At 42.8% G+C, this 18679-nt stretch overlaps 1 protein-coding gene across 1 annotated transcript in view; it reads right to left on the bottom strand.

The window, feature by feature from the left end:
* The window catches only part of man1a2 (mannosidase, alpha, class 1A, member 2), a 126122-nt gene extending 111753 nt beyond the window's left edge, over nt 1-14369 (bottom strand). Inside the window, exons 1-2 of the mRNA XM_067443616.1 lie at nt 13523-14369; nt 11654-12123 (exon numbers count right to left, since the gene is read on the bottom strand). Of these exons, the coding sequence (XP_067299717.1) occupies nt 11654-11964 (311 nt within the window). The 5' untranslated portion in view covers nt 11965-12123; nt 13523-14369. The remainder of the gene's footprint in view (nt 1-11653; nt 12124-13522) is intronic.
* Between the last annotated feature and the right edge of the window lie 4310 nt (nt 14370-18679).

Here is an 18679-nt window from a genome sequence, read left to right as displayed (position 1 = left end):
GACCTGTAAAGTGCTTTTGAGAAAAGGAAATCACAGTCTAGAGACTTACTCCCTCTTAGATGATGGTTCCGAACGTACCATCCTCCTTCATTCTGCAGCACAGCAACTCGAATTGACTGGTCAGCAAGAAGAGCTTGTATTACGCACAGTAAGACAAGACCTCCACAAGCTGCGAGATGCATCAGTGACCTTCACAGTGTCGCCAGCTTCTCAACCCAAGACCTAATTCAGAATCCATCAAGCCTTTATTGCAGACTCTGGGATTAGCTGAGCATACATACCCAGTAGAGGAGTTACAACGTAAATTCCACCATCTACAAGGTCTACAGTTACAACATGTTCAATCCGTTCAACCACTCCTCTTTATAGGGCCGGCTGACCCTGCTCTTATCACTCCAATAGAGCCAGTCCGCCTCATGGTCCTGCTGCCATCAAGACCCGACTAGGTTGGACACTTCAAGGTCCAACATCGCCTTCCTAGCCAACAGTGCCTCTTCACAGCTGCATCAGGCTCCTATACGGACCTGTACAGACAAGTTGAGAAATTGTGGGAATTAGAGTTCCAGTAGATGGAGTCGCCAGGTATACCATACCCTTATTAAGAGTGAAAGATATGCCTTTCCTGCAAGCCTCAGCAGATACCACTCTGCCTTGTCTCAGAGGAATAGAGCGGCAATTAGCCAGGGATTCAGCACAAGCAGATGCTTATCAAGTGGAGATGAACATGTTGAAGGAGGCAGGATATGCACAGGTGATACTTCCAGACCAAGTGGATTAAGCTGAGGAGGTGTGGTACATCCCTCACCTCACCACAACATAATGACAAGAAAAAGGTTGTATTCAACTGTTCATTTTAACATGGAGGAAAAAACCTCAACCAATTGCTTCTCCCTTGTCCCACACTGGGCCCTTCCCTGTTGTCTGTACTCCTGAGGTTCCGTGAACATGCTGTTGCATTGAGTAGTGATAATCAAGGCATGTTTCATCAGGTGCGCTTGCTACCGGAAGTGTGCCCACTGTTACGATTCATACGGAGGGACCTAAACAGAGACAAGTCCCCGCAAGTGTATGAGCGGCAAGTTCTCCCCTTCGGGATGACGTGCAGCCCTTGCTGTGCGACCGTCACGCTCCAGAAGCATGTCATCAACCATTGTCACCTAAACTAAGATGTCAGATACAGTATAGAGAAGTCATTCTATGTAGATAACTTCCTTTAGAGTTTCAGCTCCCAAGAAGAGGCCAGTGCACTGGCATCCAAGTTATGAGATCTCCTAGCCACAGGAGGGTTCGAGACAATGGGTCAGTAACATTCCCCAAGTACAAAAGAACATCCCAGAAGCAAAGTCAAGTAGCATGATGTTGTTGCTGAACCAATGACAACCAGACACTCAGGAGTCCGCACTGGGACTACGATGGCAATGTAACTCAGATACCCTGGCCTACAAATATCATGCCATTGAATGCTCTGCCCCTACTATGTGCTCTATATACAAGGTTCTAGCCAGTCAGCATGACCCCTTGAGGTACATCATTCCGTATACCACGAGAGCAAAAGTCCTGGTCCAGCGTCTTTGGGACAAGAAAAGGGATTGGGATGACCCTCACCTTCCAAAAGAGTTGCTCCAAGCTTGGCTAGCATGGGAGCAAGAGTTACCAAACCTTCAGCGCATCTCCCTTCCCAGATGTTATGTCACATCAGAGTTGGATAACCCACAGAGTATCAGAGACATACACATATTTTGTGATGCGCCTGAGTGAGCATTCGGCTCAGTAGCCTACCTACGCACCTTCAGCCCTCAAGGTGATGTGGATATATCTTTCTTGACTGCCCGTTCCAGAGTTTCCCCTAAGAAACAACAGTCTATCCCTCACCTTGAGTTGTGCACCACGCTCTGACTGGACCCCAACTCGCAAAGTTGTTGAAGAACTCAGTATCCCTCTGTTTCAGGTAATGCTCTGGTCCGACTCCACTACCATGCTGGCATGGATCCAAGCTGAATCTTGCCGATTTAAAGTCTTCATTGGCACGAGGGTAGCAGAGATACAGGACATGACAGACCCCAAAGTGTTACATTGATTCCAAGTCTAATTCAGCCGACGACATCACGAGGGGTAAGACATTAACCGAGTTTTTAAAGCGTTTTGTGTATGTTTTGATGGGTTTTGAAACAAGCTAATTGTGTATATCTGAAAATATGCTGTCTGACTCTGAAAATGAGTACTGCACTGTAGAGAAAAAAAACTCTAAAGACACCATTAAAATCTATTTGCTTTATTTTTGTGTATTTAACTTTCAAATGGATACAAAGCTTAAAACAAAATCACATAACTTTGGCATAAAGTAGTATAACAGAGCTTAAAACGCCACCAAAAGGAAAAGTATTAAAATGTTTTTATTATAGTGTCATCATGAGGATAAAAAAATGAACTTCAGAAGCTTCAGTAAGGTAACTTTTCACAGGTTTCAAAAAGTTCTAAAGGGACTTAGATACTAGCAATCTCTTTGGGCATCACTTTAAAATAATTTAATATGTTTCTTTCAAAGCATGTACAGTAACAATAGGAAACAACAAATACCATACAGCCTCTGTAATTTTTGGATTTCCACTTGAAGTAAATAATTTGTAAAACATGTGATATGTAGCTAGAATTTCAAAGATTTGGTAAACAAATTCACACTTGGCCTAAGACAGTGTGCCAGTGGTTGGTGGGTGTCGCCTTTAGAGACCACTGTAGCTCCAATAGAGACGCACACATTTTTTTTCTGAGGTAAAATTTTAAAGTGAAATAAATAATGCTTAGGTTATTTGAGAAATTCCGCAAAAGCTCTCGACGTATGCGTGATCTGCGAGTAGCTGACTGACGGCTCCTCTGGATTGTGAGCTTGAATGATGTAAAAATGCTGATGAAAGCGAAAGCTGGTGCAGTCAGTGGAATTGGCAGGATGCAGACTAAGTCTTATTTCAAAACATTTCCTTGTAGCTGAATACTATGATCAAAAAACAACAGGCAAAAAAAACTTTTGGCTATAGTTTAAAAATACCATATAGCAAAAACAACTAGCCTAACTAATACATATTTCATGCATTATTAAAGACAAGTAAACACTCAGTAATTAAAAAAAAGAACAAAAACGAATTAGAATTCGCAGAAAAAAATGCAACTGAAAGTCACAAGTGAAGATTTTCAGGTATTCAGGTACAGAAAATGTTATAAAATGAAAAATAACACTGAATTTTATAAATAAAATAACCATTACAAATATAGTTTTAAAAAAAGTAATTCAGTCAAGAACAGCGAGTGACTCATTTTTGGTTGCTTGATTAAAGTTACTATAAAAGTGGCAACAAGCATTTAGGCTGCTGTCCCTTTAAGAGATGCATGGATCCAATATAATGTTACACAAGCGTTACCTTTGTCAACCGTTTACATTTTGACATTTTTGTGTGTATTTTTCTGTTCGAGTGCAAAAAGATGTGGAAGAGAATGAGTACTCACACATTATTCAGTATGAGAGACGGCTTTCTGTGCACATGTTTTTGATGTGTTTGCAGCACAGAAAACAGCACGTGGGTCTTCTTGCACTTGAATGGTTTAAAGTCATTAAAATGCACAAAGTAATTGATAAGAGGATTGTAAATTTTAATTTTATGACAAGTATCCAATTCCCAATTTTGAGTCCCAACGCTCAAGATGGACAAGGTGCGGATCTCCATAGAGACATCATCTGAGCAAAGCAAGCTCTAATAGTGGAACTCCTCCCCAAAAACGTAACTACGCGTCAATTCTACAGGGACCGTAAGCACCGTGATTGGTCTGCCAGAACCTCTCCCTCAGGTCTATAAATAAATAAATCTGCGATAAGAGAGTGTGTGTCCAGAAATGATAGTTTCATCCTATATCTGCTATATAACAATATTTTGTAGTGCAGAGATTCATGTTAGTGAAAAAATACATACCATTAATCCGTTGTGTATAGTTTATTTATTTTCTAATTAAAACCAAAGATGTTAATCAGGGATTTTATATCAAGAACAGGGATACATCGCAATGGGTGCATTTCCTTTTGTGATTTCAACGTAATTAATAGTCTCCGAAACAGCGATCGATTGAAGTGCTAGTCAGTGCATGAGCCGGTGAAAACAGCGGCCACGAGCACTCTGCATGATTTCCCATAAAGGCATTCAGTGCCAGATCGCCTCATGTTACTCTACTAATCAACTAGAGATGCTTTATTTGTATTACATACAACAACTCAAGGTGCAAGAAAAGCCGCCATCACTGCTGATACTTCTGGTGCATGCAATGATAGTGTAAACAAGCCACTTCTTCGTCATTTGCCTTGAGACTGGGGGTTTCCATCAGCATGCCTGTGGACACTGCCCACTAGCAGACCGCTTGTGTAATTGCACATTGACACGGATAACAACGCACAAGTATAAATGAAAACCAACGTGCAACTTGCAGCGTCAATGGCGTAGGTCCAACGCAGAAGTATAAATCAGCCTTAAAGTTCTCACCGGTAAATGACACTTGATGTATTGCAGTAGCACATTTTCTCTGGTCTTAAGGGTTGTGCGGGTTCATGCTTTCAGGAGGCGTGGCTTTGGACGGCGATTCACAGGAAGGGTGGGATCGTGGGATCTTTCGTTGCTATCAGGCTAAAAGTTAGCATTTACCCAGATCTCCTACAGGACCTAATGTATTTACTCCTTTTGCAGCCACTTTGCATCCATATTTTTTGCAAATTGGAAAATAGAGATAACAGCCTCTTTCTCCGACATCTGTATCTGTTCTCTGGTGTTTGTGTGTGGCTAGAGAAAACTGAGAGCCTAAGCTGTCATCCACAGGTGAGATTCTCAGTCTGGTTTCGTTTTTTACAACAAAGTAGATAAGCAAATTGTCACGATATGACAAACATACATAATGTAGTCATACCACTATAACCCTACTGGTATTAAGATGCATTTTGGGCCCCGTTTACACCTGATATTAAGATGTTTTGGTCAATCGGATCAAAAGTAGACAAGGGAGACACATACCTACACCTGGTGTTTCAATTTGTCTCTTTTGTCCAGTTTCAACAACTTCTGTCCTGATTTCTTTGAGGGGAGGGTCTATACGTTTGTATATGTTTAGGTAAATGCATGCGGTTTTTCAGATTTTACGGTTATGGAAAAAATAAGATATTTATACAAATTTACAAAAACAGAGCACCAGCTTTGGTTTCTGCTCTGACAGCCGCATGTAGACATGTAGTGCATGCTAGAAATAGAATAGTGTTAACCAACAAAGTTTAAATCCCGCCTGACTAGCGTGCTTCCCATAATGTTTTGCAGGTGGTCTTTTATGGCTGTTCAAACACATGAGCTAGAGTAAGGATTTGAGCGAGTTTGACAAGGGCCAAATTGTGATGGCTAAACGATTGGTTCAGAGCATCTCGAAAACTGCAGCTCTTGTGGGGTGTTTCCGGTCTGTAGTGGTCAGTAGCTATAAAAAGTGGTCCAAGGAAGGAACAGAGGTGAACTGGCTACAGGATCATGGGTGGCCAAGGCTCATTGATGCACATGGGGAACGAAGGCTGGCCCGTGTGGTCCGATCAAACAGACAAACTACAAATTGCTCAAGAAGTTAATGCTGATTCTGATAGAAAGGTTTCAGAAGAATGGCCTCCAAATTCCCCAGATTTCAATCTAATCGAGCATCTGTGGGATGTGCTGAACAAACATGTCCAATCCATGGACACCTCACAACTTACAGGACTTAAAGGATCTGCTGCTAACATCTTGGTACCAGGTACCACAGCACACCTTCAGGGGTCTAGTGGAGCCCAAGATGCATCAGGGCCGTTTTGGCAGCTATAAGGGGACCAACGCAATATTAGGTCATAATGTGATGCCTGAACGGTGTATATGAAATATTGTTATATTTTAAATTCATGCTTGTTGGAAAGAATTTTCATATTAAAATATTTTGCAAATATCAAGCTTTTGGTCACTGTCAATCTTTACATCAGTGCAAACAAACCAGCATATACAAATTGAAAGTTGAAATTAAAAACATGCAAGGTCATTATGTTCAATATTAAAAAAAATGGTGCGCCCTAATTGTGAGACCAACTGACAGACAAAGTTTAGTCGCACCAGTGACAAGTCTCCAAGTGATCCAATCAACCAAAATGTATTTTAATACCAGGTGTAAACAGGGCCTCTGTCTCTCACTCACAAATACACATATACATTCAGTATGCCTGACTGCACTTCAGCTCTACCTTTGAGACGACAGTGGCATAAAAATGAAAATATACACAATTAACATTTCATCAGCTCAGCAGGTTTATTTCCTAGTGTGCTTAAAAGCCTCTGTTCAATCCAGGCGATAACATTTCGAGATGGTCCTCAGTCACACTAATGCCTCGCTGAGACCGAGTCAGCATTTACCACGTAAAATGTGCCACACATTTCCATAAATGAAAGCTTGAGTGACCACAAAAAAAAAAAAACAACACACACAATATACGTTAATTCCAATGTTTCCATCACTGCAAGACCAAGGATCATATTGCAGAGCGTGGGGGGGAACAGCTTTGATATTAAAGCTCTGGCTGCACAGAAAATAAGCTTTACCATTACGATAACTCATCTTATGCTGCTCAGGGAAAAAGTCATGCGACTATCAAACCGCATTACAGTGCAACCTCATTATCAATGATACAATCTTTTTCTCTTTTTTTGGAAGTTGCATGCCAGCCTCAGTTAGTTTGAATTGTGTAGTCTTTTTTCATTTAGACAAGAATTTAAACCCAGCAAGCAGCGCATCAGTAAGACATGGCTTGGTTCTTAAGACAGAGAGTACAAGCAGTGGCTCAATGGTGAAAGCAGAAACAACACAGAGTGGCCCCTGTAACAACAAAGAAGCAGAAAACACTTTCTTTCACTGAAGTTCACTTGAACTCTCAATGAATTGTGGTCCACAGCTGAAGTAAGGAAACAGAGAGCCACACAGAGAGCGCTGTGTGGCTACAACCATCTCGGGCAGAAAAGAAAAGTAATAATTTTGGAAGTATTGCTAGAGGAAAAAAGAAGATAAAACATCAATCACAGAATGCGATTTTCATAGAAATCTGTGAAGGGAGTGTCTGTTTTCGTGTAGGAGTACTGGAATTCTTTGCCTTGCGGTTGATATACACTTTTATCGAAATTATCTTGGAAAGTTTTAGATTTTTAAACCTAATAATATTTTTAAAAAAAACATTCCCAAAGGTCTCAGGTTCTAAATCACTGTTTGCTGCTATAAAGCTTTCAGAGGTCACATGGTCTTTAACAACCGCACAGACAATCTGTGAATAGTCTGTTCGCACAGCTCACACCTACATGCTTGCTTGGCATGAATAGTACATTTAAAGCTTTTTCCTTCTGCCATGAAATAGGCATGAAACACCTAGTAGGATGCAGCTTTCCAATTACAATGTGTGCCAAGGTAAGAATAATAATATTAAAGGAAGCCACTAACAATTATTTTGATAATCGATTAGTTGGCCAATTATTTCTTCAATTAATCAGATAAAAAACTAATAATTATTGACAAAAATCACTATTCTACATCCTGTCCAATGCTGTCCTTCAAACAAACATGCTAATTGAATGCTACAGTGAGGAAAATAAGTATTTGAACACCCTGCTATTTTGCAAGTTCTCTCACTCAGAAATCATGGAGTGCTCTAAAATGTCATCATTGGTGCATGTCCACTGTAAGAAACAATCTTAAAAAAAAAAAATCAGAATGTATAATCATTTTTTTACCAATTTATTTGTATGATACAGCTGCAAATAAGTATTTGAACCCCTCAGAAAATCAATGTTTATATTTGGTACTGTAGCCTTTGTTTGTAAATACAGAGGTCAAACGTTTCCTGTAGTTTTTCACCAGGTTTGCACACACTGCAGGAGGGATTTTGGCCAACTCCTCCACACAGATCTTCAGATCTTTAGATCAGTCAGATTATCTATTGGGTTTAGGTCTGGAGACTGGCTAGGCCACAACAGATCCTTAATATGCTTCTTACAGAGCCACTTCTTGGTTATCCTGGCTGTGTGCTTCGGGTCATTGTCATGTTGGAAGACCCAGCCTCGACCCATCTTCAATTGAATAACGTTTAACTGAGGGAATGAGGTTGTTCCCCAAAATCTCGCAATACATGGCCCCGGTCATCCTCTTCATAATACAGTGCAGTCGCTCTGTCCCATTTGCAGAAAAAAAACCCCAAAGCATGATGCTACCACCCCCATGCTTCACAGTAGGGATGGTGTTCTTGGGATGGTACTCATCATTCTTCTTCCTCCAAACACGTTTAGTGGAATTATGACCCAAAAGTTCTATTATAGTCTCATCTGACCACATGACTTTCTCCCATGACTCCTCTGAATCATCCAAATGGTCATTGGCAAACTTAAGACGGGCCTGGACATGTGCTGGTTTAAGCAGGGGAACCTTCCGTGCCATGCATGATTTCAAACCATGACATCTTAGTGTATTACCAACAGTAACCTTGAAAACGGTGGTCCCAGCTCCTCCCGTGTAGTTCTGGGCTGATTTCTCACCTTTCTTAGGATCATTGAGACCCCACGAGGTGAGATTGTGCATGGAGCCCCAGTCCGAGGGAGATTGACAGTCATGTTTAGATTTTTTTTAATTACGTCTCTCACAGTGGACATGCACCTACGATGACAATTTCACACCCCTCCATGATTTCCAAGTGGGAGAACTTGCAAAATAGCAGGGTGTTCAAATACTTATTTTCCTCACTGTATATCTATGCTATATGCAAAAGAGCTGTGCGCAAAAGGACAGTTTAAATCCCTATTAAAAATTAAGATAAAGAGTAATAAAAACAAACTCATAAAAGGGATGTTCTGAAGGAACACACACATTGGGCCTTATTCATTAAACTTTCTTTTTATATGTATATGAGCAAATTCGGAGTAATTTGCGTGTAAAAAGGACATTTATAAAAATTCTCCTCCAGTTTCTCAAAAGCTTTGTATACCACAGACTCAGTAGTGAAATGTGTTCATAGGGCTGGTCCGAATATCAATTTGAGCGTTTAAGCTTAGGTAGTAATCAACACAGAATATTCAAAGCTTCGGAGTGAGGGGGCTGAACATATTCTTTTCTCTAATAAAGGTAGGAATTTCGAGAAGCGGCACATCACATGTGGGCAGGGCTTATAGGCTCCGAGAATGGGCACTGCCACTAGTGATACAAAAAACACAGGTCCTCAAGTTCCTATACATTTAGATTTTGTTATAGTTATAAAATAATTTAGTTCAGTTAGAGAACAGACACTGTGAATAAAAACTGAATGTGTCTGCTGAAGTCACAGCACAGACCATCAGCAGGAGTCAAAAAGAATATCTCAGCAGGAGATATTCATCACGTGAGCAAGGAGCAGAATGGCAGTGGAAGACTTGGTCTCAACGCAAAATGTAAAAACACCTATTTAAGTGAGTATGTCATTGTATTGTTTTGTTGTTGTTTTTTATTAAATAATAATAATAATCATAATAATAATAATAAAGAACCCACCATTCAAGCAACCCGCCCCCGAATTGGCACTAATTCTAAACCGAAAGTATGGTCACGGCCACTGAATTCTCAGACACATTTCTAATGGGTGAAAAAGATAATACATTTTGATTCTATTATTCTATTTTCCACACCATCAAACAACACTCCATTGCAAGGAACACTTAGGCTAAGAAGAAGCAAATATGTTTATTATGATTGTGTTTATAAGCAAAAAGAGAAAATCTAATACCAACCCACCAAACGGCTATTCAAATATCCTGGTCCAGTCCTAATAATTAGAATAATCCATGCCCATGGGTTAGAGACACTTAGTTGGTTGCTATGATACTGAATATCCATGGCAGTAATATGTTGCTAGTATCTCATTTTGAAGAATATTACTAAATATAAAAATGCAGTAACCAGCTAAATTAACTCCTCCATTGTTGTTCCGTCATTATACAAGTAGGATGATAAGGTGTAGTATTTGCCCTGCCCCTCCTCCACTGTGATTGGACGGCTGGGTAATACCCAAAGTTGAACAGTTTATAAAAAACATTTAAAAAAAAATTGAAATATATTATGGTATAATAGTCCATCAAAATGCAATGTCATCAGTTTGCCTAAATTAGAACACAGAACATTCAAATGTTTTACACATAATTTACACATGGTAGGGAACAGGTGTAAGTTTCTTTTGTGCAAACATTTCAGTGAATCTGAAAATGTATATCAGATCGCCTTTATGAACGATTTACACAAAAACATTTTTATGTTTGTGGTTTATAAACGAGGCCCATTCAACCTGTTAATGTCGTTTCTTTATCCTTTCAAATGAAGAAACATCTTTCATTTTGTATTAAATTACACACTATTATTCCTTTGTAGTTACCACTTGTAGAAAAAACTTGAATTACAAGTTGACTTTTAAACCTAAATTTAACATCCAACAGAAATTTCAGCAAAATTAACATATTTACGCTAAATATGAATAGTCTCACTCTCTAATGTGTCAGGATGAGCCTTTATGTAAAATGGAAATACTCATGTGAATTTGTAACACTTACAGATAAGGATATAAACGTAAAAACAGCACACACATCTGTCAAAGGACCTGACAGGGGGCGCAGTGTTAAACATCATTCATTAGCCTAATGACTTAGCTTTAAGCTTAAAATAAAGAGTTCTCATGTTTTGAGCAGCTCCGATCACACAACTTTCAAGCAGCAGCTCAGTCGGCAGACACAGCTCATCGATTCATTATCAGTTATTATCGATTAGTTGTTGGAGCCCTAATAAAATATTAAAGGGGTGGTTGATTATGATTGCACTAAAGTAAAGTTTAAAAAGTGAAATGTTGCTGTTTGTGCATAAACAATATCTGTAAATTTATGATGCTTAAAGTTCAAAGCAAAGGGAGATTTTCTTTTAAAGAAATCGCTTTTTAAGGACTATAACAAACGGCTGGTATGGACTACACAAGCTTCCTCTTGGGTTAGTGACATCACATCACCAATCACTAACCTGGGAACACAAAGTATGTGGTGAGGCCAATGGTGAGGCCATGTTGAAAATGTATAGATCATCATGACAGAATATGCTAATCAATGACTTTAAGATAGTTAACTCCACATCAGCTAAATACATTTATCGACTAACCATTCAGGAACATCTTGTTGCATTCTACATTTCGTCACTTGAGTCTCAAGCAGCTTGTTTTAAGCAAAAACTCTTATTTTTGAGTTATTTTTTCCCTAAACAAACAATGACTTTTGCTTGTCTAGTAAATGTGTCTTAATGTAAGATTTTTTTTTAGAAATTTTGACTAGAAACAAGACAAAAATACCAAGTAGAAAAGCATTTTTTTGCAGTGTACACACTCTGAGGACATCTTGTAAAAAAGGGCAATCAGCCACCCCTTTAACAGACGGCAGAAATCTCAAAGAACCCCTTTTACATAATCCTTTTTTTGCTGCATAGATTTGCATAGAAATGGTTTAGTTTGTTTTCCGAATAAAGCGTCACGGCGAAGATGTTCTACCACCTTTGAACACAAAAACACATGGTGAGGTTGAGGAGATCTCACCTGTGCCGATGCTCATCGTGAGCTCCCACGCCATGTATGACCTGTCTGCTGCTGTGCCTCGCCTCCTTCTCTGACTCGATGTGCGGTATCAACACGTCCTCCAAGCCGAAATCAAAGCGCTTGTGTTTGGAATTGTCCGGGAGGAAGAAAAACGCTCCAAAGCACAAGGTGATGAAGGCACTGAGGATGAGGAGGAGGATGAACTTCTCAGAGAGCCGTAAGGTGGCTCTGTGATGGGGGAATGAGGAGGCACCTGGCGAGAGGGTAGGTATCCTACGTCCCGAGAGTGGCAATAGAGCCGGCGTGGTCATATTTTGATGATGAACTGGAATATGGTGGGATAAGTGTCAAGGTTGTTTTTGTGCAAGCCACACTATTATCTCATTGCGGTAAAGGGGAGATCTAATGTTGAATGTCTTTTTATCATGGAAAAGTTGTCGTCCTGTAGATCACAACTGATTCCACTTGCTCTGAAATCAAAGAAAGACATTTTAAGATACAGACTATCATAAGGCATTCAACAGAAGCTTGCCATAAAAAATGAACTTCAGTTTCCATGGCAATTATGTTAAGCAGCAGAAAGGACATGGTCTAAATTGTATTAAACAACAGGTAGCTCCAGCCATCTGATACCTTGGTTCTAGACTAGTAGTCCATTTAGTACTGATTACAAGTCATTTGGTCCATTATTTCTGTAATATATATGTGCCCTTCAAGAGTCAGACATTTGATACCACCTTGCATACTGACAACGTACAGCATTTGGTTTGAATCGTACTTCAACACTGTAAAAATCATGTTCCTTATAGTGCAAATATGGGTAGTATGAATAAAATTCAGACGTAGTATATTTGCCATGTTGTCATGTGACCTACAAATGTCAGCTGTATCACTTCACTGCCATTCACAACGCCTCATGGGACAGTAAAGTATTCATCCGATGTGATTCTCACTAAAGTAAGTAGTGGGTCATTCCGGTAATAATTTAGTTTACAATTTTATGAATTCTGACATACTGCTCATCTCAAATACTAGTTAACACCTACTACATTAGGCAAGTAGACTGACTTGAAAGCAGGGAGAGGCTTTCAGTGCCAGGAGGGGAAATCTGTGTCGCTCCAATCCACTCAAATACGCTGATCTAGGCCAGCTTTTAGTCTGTTTTTTTCTGGTGACAGGCAAAGCCTGGTGTTTTGGCTTATTTTGGTACTATTTTTGTTAGCGGAAAAGAAATATGCAAACGAATCAGCCAAATTTCGTCTAGGCACGTTATTTGATATTAATTACTCTATAAACATTATACACCCAATTGTGTGGTTTTACTGAATAAGAGCAATGTTGTGAATGTGATCACCTGCAGTGCTGTGTAACGCACTTGTGTTAAATTGCATAATGGATTGAAAAGAGAAATAACCCACTGATCAAGACTTTTTTCTACTATAACACAACCCATTAATTTCATGCATGGCTAAAAAAAGGTATATATTTAAAGATAAATATTCATCATGAGGGCGCAAGGATAGCCTACCTACAGTATGGTTCAGAACTCCTTTGAATATTGTTTATTTAATGGTCTTTTTAAGCTTACCAATGCATGTCAGTTAAGACTACAAAAACCAGCAAAGGCGAGTAGCCATTCAAATGAAACCAAAACAACAATCATCTGAATGAACATGCGCCAAATATATAAAATTCGGCATACAGACAGACACTCACTCCGAGCATAACAATGTGACACCTGTACAAGTGCTTGAGCTCGATTACAGCGCCAATTCAATCGATGCTCAAAACGCCGGGTTTATCTTTAAAATCAGCCAGTATTTTTCTTAAAAGACATAACGTATGGATTAAATACATGTGTGCACATACCGTGAGAGTCTTTTTATCATTCTGATCCATGATCCTCGCTTTGATCCAAACGCTTCTCGGTGTCAGGCGGGTTGGGTCGAGTCGAGTTATCTTCACGATAAACGGCGAGTCCGCCCTCGCCGCCCGTTAGGCGTATTTATCTTAAACTGGCAATACAGCAATAGGTTATCGATAGCGAGGCACAAAAAAGCAGTTTGATAAGACAAAATAGTGTCGCAACCTAGGTAAACATAAAGAAAACTGGCCGACTGAATAGTGACCACAATGTTACAGCACTAAGAGCTTTCGTTCTGCGCGTTAACGATAAAAGTTCCCGTCTCATCATGCGTTTACAACGGTAAATATCGCGGAGCGCGCGGACGGTGTTTCAGCACAGGCCTGATCCGCTTGATGCCGTGGCAGCGTCTCTGAACCGGAGAGCGATATCAAAAGCCGATACAATAATGAAAGTAAACCACGGGTGTAAAGCAACCGCTGGGTGATCCTCTCTACATAATGCCCTATTTTTAATAAAATATCAAGCCGGCCTGCGCTGGACGTGTGCTGCGCCTTTTTCCTCCAGTAAAGGCATTCAGCTGGCAGCCGAGTAGAGGACTGATCCCGTCCTGCAGCTGCTGCATCACCTTGTCGGTGCCTCAGGATAAATCGGCGCCATAGACCGTAAATCCACAATTAATGCCTGAAAGTTGCCAGGTTCACGTTCAAGTCCTGCTTCTATGCACTGAAACATTCGCGATTACCACCACCGCCTCCCATATGTCTACGTTCCTCCTTTATTTCTGTAGCCGTGTGCGCCGCCAGGCTCCAATATCCAGGATGTTGTTACTGCAACAGCTACTCCTCCTCCTCTCAGTGCTCCGACATCCAGTCAGCTGCCGTTTGGTAAACCCAGGGAGCGTCGCTCAAGTTCGAGTCTCTTCAGGCAACGCAGAATGAATAGCTGTAGATTGCGGCCAGTAGAGGAAAAAAATTGAGCATTTATTGTAGCAATTTTTCTAAGTTCCTAAAGTGGACTTGCGGTACTCTTTTTACTTGCGGTCTACTTTATATTTGTTCCCTTTCGAGAGAGGTTCCTCGTATTACGTATGGGAAAAACTCCTTTTCTCGAGAATGTGAAGCAAAACTTTTAATAAAGGTATCTATGTAAAGCGCAGTGAGCTGCACGGCCATAGCCCAGCGCGAGGAGCGCTCTGATTGGCCGGGCTGCGGCAACTGCAGGAACCTATGGTGAGGCGGCTGAGAGGAACGAACCAATGGGGGGCGTTCCAGAAGCCCGCCGAAAAAGGTGCTTATATTTGCATACAGGAGGCTATATAAGACCCTAATTCGCCATAGGTGTCAGATTTTATCTCCTTCAGCGATACCTTCGCTGGTCTCCGGAAGAAGCACCGCCGTTGAAAAGGCACCAGCGGAACCTGCAGCTGAGGACGACGGACTCCCTCTCCGCCTTCTCTGCCGTTCCAGCTACGCCATCCGGCGTTATATATCCTTTAAACTGTGTCTATGTTGAGTGTTATATGTGTTTGTGTTGCCGCTGCAACGCCACTTCTAGAGCTTACAGGCTTGTTCTACTCGAGGACTCTCTCGTTCCGCCGCGTCGTTAAGCGCCGCGGAAAGACGGAGCTCTTCTCACTCTCCCTCTGCTCTCGTCCCGTCGCGCTGAATAGCGCCGCGGAAAGAGAGAATGTTAGAGGACATGAGCACACTCAAGCCGAAGCTCTCTTCACTCTACCGCCGCCGCGGCTCTTCTTCCGCCGCTGCCACAGAGTTGTTCCCACTCTTCTCTCATTCCGTCGCGCTACAGCCGCGGACAGAGAATACTAGAGTGAATAGGCGAACTCGAGCCGAAGCTCTCGCCGTGCTAGAAGCGCCGCGGACAGAGTTTTACCTCACGCTTCCAATTCTCTCGTCCTGTCGCTCTATCGCCGCGGACAGAGAATACTAGAGTGAATAAACAAACTCGAGCCGAAGCTCTCGCCGTGCTAGAAGCGCCGCGGACAGAGTTTTACCTCACGCTTCCAATTCTCTCGTCCTGTCGCTCTATCGCCGCGGACAGAGAATAATAGAGTGAATAAACAAACTCGAGCCGAAGCTCTCGCCGTGCTAGAAGCGCCGCGGACAGAGTTTTACCTCACGCTTCCAATTCTCTCGTCCTGTCGCTCTATCGCCGCGGACAGAGAATACTAGAGTGAATAAACAAACTCGAGCCGAAGCTCTCGCCGTGCTAGAAGCGCCGCGGACAGAGTTTTACCTCACGCTTCCAATTCTCTCGTCCTGTCGCTCTATCGCCGCAGACAGAGAATACTAGAGTGAATAAACAAACTCGAGCCGAAGCTCTCGCCGTGCTAGAAGCGCCGCGGACAGAGTTTTACCTCACGCTTCCAATTCTCTCGTCCTGTCGCTCTATCGCCGCGGACAGAGAATACTAGAGTGAATAAACAAACTCGAGCTGAAGCTCTCGCCGTGCTAGAAGCGCCGCGGACAGAGTTTTACCTCACGCTTCCAATTCTCTCGTCCTGTCGCTCTATCGCCGCGGACAGAGAATAATAGAGTGAATAAACAAACTCGAGCTGAAGCTCTCGCCGTGCTAGAAGCGCCGCGGACAGAGTTTTACCTCACGCTTCCAATTCTCTCGTCCTGTCGCTCTATCGCCGCGGACAGAGAATACTAGAGTGAATAAACAAACTCGAGCCGAAGCTCTCGCCGTGCTAGAAGCGCCGCGGACAGAGTTTTACCTCACGCTTCCAATTCTCTCGTCCTGTCGCTCTATCGCCGCGGACAGAGAATACTAGAGTGAATAAACAAACTCGAGCTGAAGCTCTCGCCGTGCTAGAAGCGCCGCGGACAGAGTTTTACCTCACGCTTCCAATTCTCTCGTCCTGTCGCTCTATCGCCGCGGACAGAGAATAATAGAGTGAATAAACAAACTCGAGCCGAAGCTCTCGCCGTGCTAGAAGCGCCGCGGACAGAGTTTTACCTCACGCTTCCAATTCTCTCGTCCTGTCGCTCTATCGCCGCGGACAGAGAATACTAGAGTGAATAAACTAACTCGAGCCGAAGCTCTCGCCGTGCTAGAAGCGCCGCGGACAGAGTTTTTCCTCACGCTTCCAATTCTCTCGTCCTGTCGCTCTATCGCCGCGGACAGAGAATAATAGAGTGAATAAACAAACTCGAGCCGAAGCTCTCGCCGTGCTCATTCTACCGCCGCCGTGCTGAAGCGCTGCGGACAGAGAATACTAGAGTAAGTTAGACGAGCGAGCTCGGGCTGTTGGGTATGTCAAGAACAATGTCGCTGCAGCGCGCGCTTACTGCCAAGGAAGTTGTAATGGCTGCCTTGTCATGATAGCGCGCGCCCCTTCCACAGCGCGTTGCTGACTAGAGCGCGGCTTACGTCATAGCACGCGCTCACTGTCAGAGCATAAGGGCGTCGGAAAATGGCTGCCAAGCTAAGCCCTTTTTTCACTCTATCACTTCCAGTCCCCTTTATTCAGGCGGCTGGAAAGGTTTTTACACTGTAGACAAAGTGTCCACTACACAGTGTGCACCCCTACATAAGCACTGTTAATTCAGCCTCACAAAATCACAAATAAATCCCGCCGCGGCCGGATTACACCATATAAAGTCAACTAGCCTTATTGCAGTCAACTAGCCTGTGGTCAAACACGCTTGTCTGCATGCGCGCTTTCAGTCTAGACTAGAGCATAACGGCATTGTGGAATGGCTCACATACCACCCGCACTTCCTTACATTCTCCCAGTTCCCTTAAGTTAAGTGACTGGAGATGAAATATTGCAGTCAACTAGCCTGTGTTAAACACGCTCGTCTGCACACTAATGCTGTGTGCGTTTACCCCTGTGGATTTGCTCACTGGTTTGCACCGTGGGTATTCTACGTAGGTTGTGCGCCACTGCACATTGTTTACACTACACACAAAAGAGCTTTCTATGTAGGAAATGTGCCCACTTTACAGTCTGCACTCCTGCACCCAAGCACTTTTCACAAAGTTCACTCTCGCACACACAATATAAATGTGAGGCGTGCGCCCACTGCAAAGCCTGCACCGCCAAAACTAACACTATCCCCACAGTGTTACAAGCAGTGTTACAGCACAAGCAACCCGGCTAACAGGCCCCTATTACTAAGCGGCCAGCCCCCGAATCTAATTCAACCCCTGGCTTTACGAGCCCAGGCCTGGCAGGCCATTCCTGGTATATAATATTGGGTGTTGAACATATAAAATGAGGTTCTCGCTACAGTTTTGCTCGCAGACCCCGCGATTCAAGCCGTGGTCGAGCCCTCTGTAAGAAGCAGTGTCAGTCACGTGCTTCTCGCTGAGGCATTGAGACTGTTAAAGGAGAGAGCGGCGAAAACAGTACACCCGACGCTAGCGAGTCAGGTTTTTACTGTCGCTAATTCCTCATGCCGAAAATGGGTGGCGGTCTCAGGCCCATTTTCCAGGCATCTGAACAAAGCACTTTTGACACGCTCGTTTCAAGGTGCTGACGGTGAAACAAATCCTCGCGCACATTCGCCCCGGGGATTGGGTTTTCTCAATAGATCTGAAAAACGCATACTTCACGTTACGATAACCCCCCACCCCCACTACAGGCCATTCTTGAGATTCGCCTTCGAGGGGCAGGCTTATCAGTACAGTCATTGTCATAGACTCAAGACTTACGGCATAAGAACCACCACGTCTTGATAATGTACATAAAATCGCTAGGGCAGCCGAGATCAGACTCTGTTCACTGCATGGCTAAGCATCTCCTTTTATGGGCAGAGCACAATCTGAGCTCCCTAAGGGCGGCTTACGTGCCAGGTATTCTGAATCAGGGTCCGGACATGTTATCCAGAGGACCCATGTCCCCAGGGGGATGGTCCCTTTACCCGCAAACAATTCAGCTTGCACAGCACACGCTGCCCAATATTTTTTCTGCAAACGCAGGGATGCCCTGGCCCATGTTGGCCCAGACTCCCTCTATATGTTCCCTCCGATCGCGATCCAGCTGCAGCCGGTGCTTTTTAATAGCCCCACTTTGGAAGAACCGCACATGGTTCTCCATACTGTTTCAGCTGTCAGACACAGCCCCATGCCTATTCTGCCAATGAAAGGGAAGGTCTGGCATCCCAATCCCGAGCTGTGGGCCCTCCACGTAT

This window comes from Pseudorasbora parva, chromosome 5 (genome assembly GCF_024679245.1).
Source record: "Pseudorasbora parva isolate DD20220531a chromosome 5, ASM2467924v1, whole genome shotgun sequence".
Lineage (NCBI taxonomy): Eukaryota > Metazoa > Chordata > Actinopteri > Cypriniformes > Gobionidae > Pseudorasbora > Pseudorasbora parva.
This window is presented reverse-complemented; position numbering and strand designations above follow the sequence as displayed.